Consider the following 11,674-nt stretch of genomic DNA (forward strand, 5'->3'; position numbering starts at 1 on the left):
ATGAGGATGGAGGTTCATCAAGCTTCGTGAAGCAAATCCGGGCTGGCCAACCTAGTAGATTGCTTGCATTGATTAGAGGCATCTTGCAGTCTAGAATTTTACCGCCACCCAAACCTGATTGATTATTTCCCCTTGCCAAACCTCATTCATTTATGACATAACGTGCCTTGCAAAGGATAAAGTATATATGGATCGCCTCACATTTTGTAAACTCAATACGTCTATGGAACCCATATGTTGTGAGGGGGCGTTTCATATGCTCTCTATCTCCTAAGATAAATATTCCTTGAAAAGACATTGATGCATGCAGCATCATCTTTCAAAACATTCTCATCTTTCAAAACATTCTCATTGTACCTAGAAACAAGGTACATATCTCCATTATAAAATCAATCCTCAAAAGACACACAAGACACGTTTTTAAACAGTTATCACGCAACCATCATTGCTGGGCACCGGTCAAGTCATGGTAGTCCTTTTCTTTTCTTTTTTTGAAACAAAAGTCATGGTAGTCCTATCAGGGCTCTAATTCCAATAGAGCTTAACAAACTGACATACATGTACCACAGAAAAATAAAAAGAAAACACATTATATTATTCACAAACAGAAATAAATGTACAAAGGAAATATAAAAGAAAGCACATTATCTTCATTGATTGTAATATTCTGTTTCTCGAAGGGCACGTTTCTTATCAACAAATGTTCTAAACCTATTTGATGATTTAAACGCCCATAAACTTTTTCATTTTTATTATATCGGTGGTCATAAAAATCTAAAGGGCTCACAAGTAAAAAATGCAAGTTAGCAAAAGGTGGAACTACATCAAAATTATGGCAAATTTATAGCATGAAGGCGTCGAGCTGGTATACAAGGTTACATACGAGACTTTTAAGCCCAATAGCGCTGGAGCTCTGGCTGAGAGATATAAGTACAACAATGAGATTAGAACTCATTTAAACCTGCCCAAGAAACAAGCATTAAGGACACCTAACAGATTTTCAATTGAGGATAAATATTATTATAATCTAAACCAACCAAGCAATTTCTAATTCTAAAACATATCACAAAAAAAATGTAAAAGATAAGAAATCAATTAGAAAAGGGATTGGTTTTTTCAACTAATAGATTCATTTATAAAGATTGCAGCTTCTCACATTAAACAGCCAGACCTTACCTACATAACCAGGTTTTTTAGCATTTCTTTCTTTATTTATTTGTTTTTATTTAAACAAGACATCAATCCAGTGGTCTCCAGCATCAAAAAATTACAAGAAATTTTTTAAAATAATATCAAATGCAATGCAAGGCTCAAAAAAATTTCCAGTGCCCCAGATTAAAAATCCTTTCATTTGCTTCAAAAAAGGCCGAAGATAAACTGCTGATCAAGCCCTTCAATGTATGACTAGAGGGCTTGTAGAGGAACTAAAACTACAAAAGAAGAACAAGCTTCACAAACACAAATTGCATGCTCAAAATTGTGTTCAGATAATCTTTTTTTGATAATTGGGTAGTTGAGGGAGGGGGGGATTTGAACCTTGGATGTTTCCATTTGAAACACCAAGAGGTGCCAACCAATTAAGCTACAAGGATCTTCCCATGTGTTCAAATATTCAGAGCTGACAAATATTTATCTTCTGCAGCCCATGGTGCACAAAACTAGTTCTTTTTATTCTTATTATTATTATTTTAAAGTAAAACTAGTTCAAATATTGTTAGATTGTTGACTGCATATCCAGGCTAGTAGCAAAAGAAATGCAAATACAAACTAACTACAAATAGAACCCACACAATCAATCGCCATGAAAGCTAGCATGATGGTCTAAAATCATCAAGCTTTAATATAAATATTTAGAAGAGCATATAGACCATATCAATATTTGTTCCTGTTGTTTCAATTGCGGCTTTACTAATAACAGTAGGAGTTAAAACTTAAAATCTAGAGTTTTTTAGTTATTCAAACACAACTTTTCCTATCAAATATTGAAAAATTCTTCTGGTCTCAATTTCAAGTCCAACCACAAAGCTAAAATCTATGCATGTCATTTGCAAGATATTCATTTTAAATCACAGTTTGTGGAATTTACATTTGTAAAACACCAGCCATCATCAAGGATGTTAGATTACATGATTAAATTCACAATTTCCTAATTTCAACCTTTTGGGAAAATCAATTATTTATCTTTGCATTAGAGCAGGAGGTCTCAGGTTCAAGCCCGGTCCCCATCTTAGCTCCCATTTAAAAAATTCTCAAGTTCATCATTTCCTAATAGATTAAACTTTTGGGACAATTAGTAATTTATGAAATGACTTAACCATTTATAACACCAACTTTTAATTTCAGGAAGAAAATGGTGTAAATTGTAGGTATACAAGATAACAGAATATCCTGATAGATGCTTGTCAACAGCGTATCAGCTTCACTTTATGTCAATATCTACATGTATGCAACAATCAATATCTTGATGTTTGTATATAAACACATGTTGTGTATCAAGTATCAACTCATATGAATTTCTATTTCTAATAACCACTAAATTGCTAATTAAAAATGAGATACTAAAGATTTCTTAATAATCTATTCTGGGAATACAAAATTACCTTTGACACAGTAGCTCAAATCTTGTACTCATTTACACGCACCCATTTTGTAGCTGACCACTTGTTCCCCTTGATCACAGGGCAACCACCTGAACAAAACAAAAGAATAGAACTCATCATTAACAATTGAATGATGACTCAGCATATTGTGAATAATTAACTAATAAAATGATAATTAAGATGTGCCTCATAAAATGCAGTAGTACACACACAAGAGAAATGCCACTCCTTCAAAATATGAAGGCATTTTGGCCTGGAAATGAGTGAAAAGTGAAAAACTGAACTAGGTGCTTCAGCATCCGAATGATTAACAATGATAACTAACCGTGCAAACTTGATGGATCTAGAGTAGCATCAGGCTTCATGCTCCAGAAAAGTAAAGCATCACCCATCTTTGGTTTAACAGAAAGTCCTTCTTTTCCGCAATCAGATAGCTCATTCCACCAAGGCACCGCTCTAATATTCCCCTTGGCCGAAGGAAACACTGTCTCACCCCCTTCTTCAACATCTGAGCTGTACCATTATGAAAGAAGATACTTTATTGAAAGAAATACTTGGGCCTCCAAAAATTAAGAAGGCAGAAATTTTATGTCACTTACAGATACATAAGAACTGTAGCCATACGCTGACCCCCATTTTTAGTGTTGAACTCATCAAGGAAGTAGTCAAAGTGAGGCTCATATTTTTGTCCAACTTCGTAGTGGAGCACTTGAACTCCTTCCCCGTGATCTGTTTATGATCAGCTTAATTATACAAGACAGATAACAGATAAAAATCAAAAGCCACACTTTTTTCCCTACCTGTTCCCTCATTCTTCCATAGACCATATGGAGGACAAAGATTCATTTCCATATTTGTTGCTTTCAAATAGAAATATATATTCTTAAAAAAAAATTTAACTATTCCCAAATTCCTTCCTATCAAGAGAAAATGGTGTGTCTAAGAGAGAAATATGAGAAAAAATCAAAATTTGAGGATTTGACAATAAACCATAATGAAAGAAGGTAAGTAAGAGTGAGACAAGAAAAATTCATTCCAAATTTAAGCAAAGATGAAACAGAAACTTCCATTTTGATCAACAAAAACATAAAGAAACATTGGAGGTTCAAACCACATACCCATAGGTAAAAAGGTGAAATCAGCAATCTTTTTCTCAATGTTCCTAATAATCTTATCACGTCCTCTTGGCAGAAATGTTCCAGAGCTTGTACGAACCCTGAATTTAAATAAAATATTACACATATGATGGTATTTTAAAATAATAATAATAAAGGCAAAGGAATGAAGATTAGGTCAAGGAAAACTTCCATCTTCAAGATTAAGCATAGATGGCATGACAGAAGAATGGTTAGGAAAGCAGACCTGCTATCTTTACTCTTTCCAGTTGCACTATCCACAACTGTTGACTTTTGCATGTTAGGCTTCGCAAGACTGATTAGATATTCACATTCCTCCTTGGTCTGCCCAAATAAGTTAACCATATTCAGCATTTGGTAAAATTTATATCACACATATCAAGGCCCAATCAAAATCAAACTCATCTAACAAAAAATGCATCAGAAGTATCCTATGACCCCGTCCAACATATAAGCTCAGACTCTAACAATAACTTGTTTTCCATTTTTTATATTAATCAAATCATGAGATTGCATGACTTGAACTAACCCTTCTATCTAAATTGTTGACACCCCCCAAGGACCCCAAACATTCAAGTGTACTTGTATAATGAGTAGTCAACCTTTAAAAAAAAAACTATTCTTGTGCATTAAATTTCTTCTTACTGGATGTATTAGGATGTGACTTTCACTTTTGCTTGTACTGAATTTCAAATGTTCTTCCAATACTTCACATAGAAATCTGAAAGATTGAAGTCTTAAAGACCCATTTTCAGTTGGGGCGCAAAACTTAGGTACAGTTGCTTTTTCTTTTCTTTTTTCTTCTTTTGGATAAGTAATGAAAAACATGTTGTCACCTAAGTATACAACAAGGACAAAGTACAATCAAGTGCAAAAATTACAAGAGTCCATTAAATCATGAACTGAAAATAAATAAACAAATAAAAGAACGATATCCTAACACTGCAACCCAATCCAAAAGAGTCTTAAAGAAGAAAAGTATAAGATCTGGAACTGTTTTTTTGTTTTTTTTTCAAAATCCTCAAAGGTCCAGTTATTTCTCTCCTACCAAATTCACCACATCAAACAATGTGGGACAGCCATCCAAATGTTACAGTTTCTTAGTCTCTATACATTAGGTTCCTCAATTAAATTCACCCATGTGGTTGTATTGCCATTGCCAATAAGTCATATGGTTGAATTTAATTGTCATTAAGAGAAAATAACACGGTTTGTATTTCTTATTGGTCAATACAACAAATAGCACACAACACCTATAGATCTGTAGCTAAGTTTGACCTTTTTAATTGCAGTTTTTACAGCATTTCTAGCAAATATTTTTCCTCTTCCTTAATATATTATGCAGATAACGCCATCGAACACAGAATAATTGAATCAATTTCCCCAATCAAACAGAAATTGCACTACATGAACATGAACATTTTGGAGATTCAAATTCAATTCACCTAAAAGACGCATATCTTAGTTGCTATAATCAAGATAAACAAAAATTAATCAACATTAACAGCTTAATCTTATCTTATTTATTCACACACAATTTAATTACACCAAAAATAAAAGGCTCACCAAGAAATTGTGGTAAACAAATGCTCTAGGCTCCCAAGAGATCACTTCAACCCACTGTTCTGGTCTCGATTCCTCTACAACACTAAGAAAAATGACACAAACAAATCACAATAATTACCGAATTGCCATTCCATTCCAAATTCAATTCAATTCAATTCAACCAAATGAATCAAAATTCAGGAGAAAAATTAAGCTTACTCGTGGACGGTGTTGTGTACAATGGAGCTGAGATCGTTGGCCTTAGGCGAATCGGAAGCGCTCGGAATCGAGAGGATCCCTAGGGCAAGGAGAATGAGAATGACGAAGGTGCACATGATGAGCATGGTCAGCATCATCGTCGACGACGGCGACGACGACGACGGTTTCCGACCCGGTAGCCGCGAGTACCTCGGCTTCGCCATTTTTTTGGCTTAAGCTTTTGGAGCTCCGAATCGAAACCCTAGAGATCAGTTTCTCAGATCTGAACGAAGAAAACGAAGAGAAAAAATTGAGTTCTAAAAAAACTTTCTACTACTACACAACGCGCCTTTAAATTTAATTGGAAAAGTCTTTGTGAGAGAGAGAGAGAGAGAGAGAGATGAGATGGTCTGTTAATTTAATGTTACAGTCTTATTGGTACTGCTTAGTCATTGTGCTTGCATTTAAAGTTTTAAGCTATGAGTATTTCCTTTATCACTATTCAAATGAATGAAAGATAAATAAGAAATTAATTATTTTCTTTCTTCTTCTTTTTTCACCATTACAAGACAATACCTTTTCATATAATTGTTTGAGTAATGTCGTAAATATTACATGTTTTATTACGTAATTATTATTAATTGATTTGTTGCCTGTTAAAAAATGATTTAAACATTTATTTATTATCTTAGGTTTATTGCATAATTATTACAAATTGAATTGTTTCCAATCACAAAAAAAAATTGGTTTGTAAGTTTTTGTAATAAAATTGATAGTAGTTTTTTTTTTTCACAACATTTTATGCTAATAAGTTATGATGATTTAAGATCACTTTTTAATACAAAATTTTCACATATCAATTATAACTTATTTACTCAACAAGTTATGAAATTGCGTGTGAATTAGGGTGAGTGTGTGTCCTTAAAGTTTCTCTTTCAAATTACTACTCTATATTATTATAAACAAACATGGCTTATGTCCAACGCATTATACACTAGACACATTAAGATATGAACAAATGTCCAAAATTAAACCAGTACCCAACTCATTATAAATTTATCTTAAATGCTTATCTCATTTTCTATCTTGCTCTCATAAATGCAAGTGTTTTTTATTCCCTAAAAACAATGACACTAAGGATAAATAGAGTCACTACATAAATGTACCTAGCTATGCGTTTATTAATAACCTTTTATTTTAGTTTTTTAACTTATTTCTTTATGTACTTTTTTCTTTTGTTAAAGTATTTTTTCCCCCAAGTCAACTATATTTTAAAAAGCTTTTAATAGCAAATAAGCGTCTAGCTAAAAACTATATCCACGGTGACCCTAGCCAACTTCAGAAAGCTTTGGGGGAAAAAAGGATAATGATCAAACTACACACAAAAAAAAAAAAACACTCATTGTTAGGGCCTCATGCAAGTGTTGTTAGAAGTTGCACTTCTAATTTTGTATTTGAATTTGCAGTATTTAAAATATTTCATTAATTTTCCACTTTAAAGTTGAATATTTCACATTTAAATAAATATATATATTTTTTCTATATTCAATTTTTAATATAACATCACATGCAGTTACTTCTTCTCGAGTCTCACCTCAAAAGATCTTGAAAATAAAAGAGATATATTTTTCCTAATTTTGAAAGTTGGTGACATCTAGTGGATGATTTTATCGTTCTATTTTTAGAGTACATGTATTAGTGCATTGTAAAGTGATTAAAGATAGTAATGTTTGTGTTAAAAAATAAAAGAGTGATTTTTGTAGGTTTTTTGTTACAAAATAAAATAAAATAAATTAAAAACATTCACATGAATCACATGATAATTAACAAAGAAGATATATATGGTCGGGCTTGGGAATTTTGAATGACAATATTGATCATTGTATCAACTAAGAATAATTAAAGAAAATACTAAAGTTATCACAAATTTTATTACAAAAACTTTCAAATTGATATATCAAAAATATGATCGGTTCTATTTAAGTCATATAATAAATAGATATTTATTATTATTATTTTTTTGTAATTGATGACACATCAACTCATAAGAGCTATATAATAAAATTTGTAATATTTTTAGTATCATTTAAGTTGGTTTTTTAATCGGTAACCACTCGGTTGGTTGAAGTCATGAAAAAGGCACCTACGGCTGCATGCATTCATTAATATACTGGGCTTAAGAAAATGTTTTTTGAGCATTGCCATTAATAAATAAAATAGACTACCATTGCACCACTTCAAGACTAAGACTTTTTACCACCACATACCCTTAATATAATGGTTACTCCACAAGTATAAATGCTTGCGAGATGTGAGAGGCAAGAGCCGGAGATTAAGGGCTGGAGTTTAAGTTTTCAGGAGAAAGCTTCACACACATATACACTTAGATTAGACTAGAATAGAATTTATATTTTGTATTAAAAAAGGAAAAAAAAAAATGACTGAGGTTTTTTTTTTTTTGGGAGGTTAATAGTTCAGATATTGCATATTGGTGTGGGTCTTTGTGCTAATGAAGTTAGACTAAGGCCATTTTTGTTAATAAAAAAAAAAAAGCAATTTAACAAAGTTGGCCATTCTTTCTTAACCTAAAGAAGGTTCCTGGAAAGTGCAATATAGGCTACAAATAGGATTAAGAATTTTCTAAACAGAAAAGTATCACTGTTTAACAAAGTAGGTATATATCAGTCAAGTTGATCTGGCTTTAGAGTTTCTACTCATTAAGATAAGGTTTTCCAATTTGTCTATGTACACTTTGAAACACATATATATGGTCTATACTAAACGTCGTAGGATCAAATGACGAGGCATACAACATTTGACAGAAAGCAAAGACAGACCTAGGATTTTAAGCTACTGAAATATAAAATAAAATAAACTCTAAATAGACATCCATATAGCATTAAAAAATAATGTTTTTTTTTAATACTAGGCTGGCTAGGATTTTTGTTGTTGTTGAATTTAGAGCATTCATGGTAGTGGTGCTAAAACTTTTAGCTTTTAGCACATCAAAGAGCTATTTTATCTATTTTACCACCTCACTTTACAATACACCCAATATCAAATGTTATATTTTTTTTATCATTTTTTTTAAAATAATATAAACAACTCATTAAAATAATATAATAAGAGAGAGAATTTGAGTTTTTTAATTGAAAGAAGAGATATAATCTAAATAAAATATTGTATTGTAGTTGCAAAAAAAAATTAGTTTTAGTTTCTCCAATAACACATGATATTTTGGTTCTTTTGTGGTAAAATAGTTTTTTTCTTCTAAAATATAATCACCATTGTGAATGCTTTTATTATTTTTGTTGTTTTTGTTAAGTTTTTGAGTTGGATAGTTGTCATTTGAGTGAGTCTAACTAAGCTTATTTAGGAGAAGGGAGACCTAAGGATTTGGAAGGGGGCTCAACTATAAAAATGAATTATATAACAAGTAAAAAAAAAATTTGGACCCAGGGGGCCCGAGCCCCCTTGGGCCCTACCTAGGTTTGTCCTTGACCAAAAGAATGTGAAAAAAATTGTGAAATTTCAGAAACACACATGCTCAGTTTTAACACGAGTCTATTGTTGACATAATTTTTTTACACACTAATTACAATTTATCACTTTTGATAAATCATGTAATTCTTTAAAAACAAGTAGGGGTAAGACAGTGGGTTTCAGCTAACTCAATTGATAAAATCTCTGATAGTTGAATAAGAGATATAAGGTTTAATCATCGCTTACACCAAAAACTGATTGGTGATTTGACGTCTTAGTCTAATGATAAAGAGTTATCATCAGAAGCGAACACCACAAGTTGAAACTCTCTTAAAAAAAAAGTAGAGGGTAAAACTGTCTATCATAACCTCTTCAAGACTCCATCAAAATAGAAATTTTGTGCATTAAATACAATCTTATAAATTGTGCTATATATATATATATATATATATATATATATATATATTTTTTTTTTTTTAAGTTTTCTGAGAAAAGTGAGTGTGAGCTTCTAAATTTTCTAGTTTTTATTAGTAAGGTATACGCATATCATTGCTTCTTAAATGGACAAATCATTTTATTTTTTCTCATATATATATATATATTAATAAATACAATATAATTTAAACGTATAGCGTCCGTTTCATGATAATTGTTCTCTATTATCAGGTCAAAACACCAATTTATTTTTTGTGTAGACTGGGTTTGAACTCCAAATCTTTTATTTAACAAAAAAATATTTACTAATTTAACTAACTAAATAACTCTTTTTTTTCTTTCTCTTATGAATGGAAGAGGTGTCATAAAAACTATACTTTCTTGGCACTTTTATTGCATTTGGAGATGGCTGAATTTAGAACATTTCATTAAATTTTCTGCTTTAAAACTTATATTTCCTATATACGAATTACCCATTTTATATTTTAAGTTCAATTTTTCAACAAAGGCTACCCTTTCTTGAGTCTTGAACCATTGATCTTAAAAGCTTCAGTTTTAGAGTTTAATCATTTCATGTTTCTTCTTTAGAAGAAAAATAGATATCTTGTTCCTAATTTTGGAGATCGGTCACAACTAATGGATGATGCAATCATTAGTATTTTATTAATAATTCAGCGTAAAGTGTCTAAAGACAATAAAGTTTCTAGGTTTTTTTTTTTTTTTTTCCCTAATCACTTGATAAATATGATGATACCAAGAAAATCAGTAGGCTGGATGCTTCGGACTTGGAAGGACTACTGGTTCTTTCTACGGCCTGAAAAAGAAAGAAAAGCGTATCAAAGGCGACCGGGGCTGCCGGCCAAAAATCCTCCGATGGCAAAGTTAGTTTTTTCCTCTAAGTTATTTAAGTTCCAACTTTTTTGGAGTGAAAACTGAACATACCTTGGCCTTGTCTGAAGCAGCCTTTATATAGTGTTCTTATAGACGGTTATTGAGATGGGAGCCTCTCGGATTCGAAATTTGAAACGTAACTGCTATAACCGTCCGGGAGTTACATTTCTATTTCATAACGGATACATGACCGTTATGCGTGGGATAAGGGATTGTCACATTTTATTCGGAGATTCTCCCAAGTATGGTACCCTCGTCCTGAATTTCCTTCGTCGTGTGAACCTGCTGATTCCAAATGTAAAATCCTAGTCCATGGATCTTCATGTGGACGAGTTTTCTCAGGGTAGGCTGTGCGCACCCCACGGACGAGGGATGTAACTTCGCTCACCCTATGGACGTCCTTGTTCGTTTCCCTCGTCCTGAGGATAACTTCTGGACGACTGCCGAGGTGATATCCGTCCATGGACGGGTTGGGTGGTTTGAGTGTTTTCATCCCACATCAGTTGCCCCTCGTCCAGGAGTTATGCGATTGTATCAATAGATTTTAAAACGCACCACGTGTCACACATCCATAGGAGGTTAGTCAACCGGTTTACTCCTCCGAGGCATGCGCCACGTGTCACCTTATGATTAGGTCCGTCGTCACGGTTACCGAGACTTTTCTGCTTATAAATAGTGGTTTCTCCCTCATGCCCCTCTCACTTTTTCAAATTTTCCGCTTTGACACTCTCGTCCGTCGCTTCGTCTAAGAGTACCCTCAGCGTCCTTAGTGTCTCTCGTCTAGAGCCAGGTAATCTTTCTATACTCACTTTAGTTTTCCTTGTTAAGTGTTAGGACGTTTTCAATGGCCTCCTGCTCGTCTAGCGACAGTGTGGTCAGGGCCATAGACGAGTATCATGACGGCTCTAGTTATGACACCTCTAGTAACGTCAGTAGTAGTAGTGGTCATACAACTGAGGAATATACATCTGGTGTTCCTGGAGTCCCTATAGAAACTCTTCAAGAGAGTATTAGGACGAGGACAGCCTCTGGGGCTGACACCTCGACGAGCTCCCCACCGTCCTCTCCTTTAGACGAACAAGAAACCGTATATAGTTGTGCTCTAGAGGTTCCTTCGAGGACGGACGAGAGAAGGTTAGATTCCCTTAGGACTTGGTTTCAGATTCCTGATGATCTAAACCCTAGGCTAGCTGTCCGAGGTGAGTGGTGTTGCCAGCCTCGTTTTGGAATAGGTGTTTATGAAGCCTATTTGTTAGGGGGGCTTAGACTTCCTTTAAATGCCTTTGCTAGGGAATTACTAACTAGGCTGGGCTTGGGAGTGTGTCAGCTTAACCCCAACGCATGGAGACTAGTTGTCTCCATGCAAGTCTTATGGATGGAGGTGTT

General features: G+C 33.4%; 1 protein-coding gene across 2 annotated transcripts; it reads right to left on the minus strand.

Annotated features, from left to right (window-relative positions):
• Positions 1–632: 632 nt before the first annotated feature.
• Positions 633–5,945, minus strand: LOC142625617 (putative prolyl 4-hydroxylase 10). Of its 2 annotated transcripts, none has more exons than XM_075799278.1 (8): positions 5,501–5,945; positions 5,303–5,384; positions 3,963–4,060; positions 3,719–3,816; positions 3,200–3,329; positions 2,926–3,113; positions 2,601–2,689; positions 633–961 (listed from the first exon to the last, which is right to left on the minus strand). In XM_075799278.1, the coding sequence occupies exons 1-7, from the start codon at positions 5,701–5,703 to the stop codon at positions 2,616–2,618; spliced, it is 873 nt and encodes a 290-aa protein (XP_075655393.1). In that variant the 5' UTR covers positions 5,704–5,945; the 3' UTR covers positions 633–961; positions 2,601–2,615. The 2 variants fall into 2 exon arrangements, with proteins under 2 accessions (XP_075655393.1, XP_075655394.1); XM_075799279.1 differs by having other exon boundaries at positions 633–917; positions 5,501–5,886.
• Between the last annotated feature and the right edge of the window lie 5,729 nt (positions 5,946–11,674).

The sequence above is a fragment of the Castanea sativa genome, chromosome 2 (genome assembly GCF_040712315.1).
Source record: "Castanea sativa cultivar Marrone di Chiusa Pesio chromosome 2, ASM4071231v1".
NCBI lineage: Eukaryota > Viridiplantae > Streptophyta > Magnoliopsida > Fagales > Fagaceae > Castanea > Castanea sativa.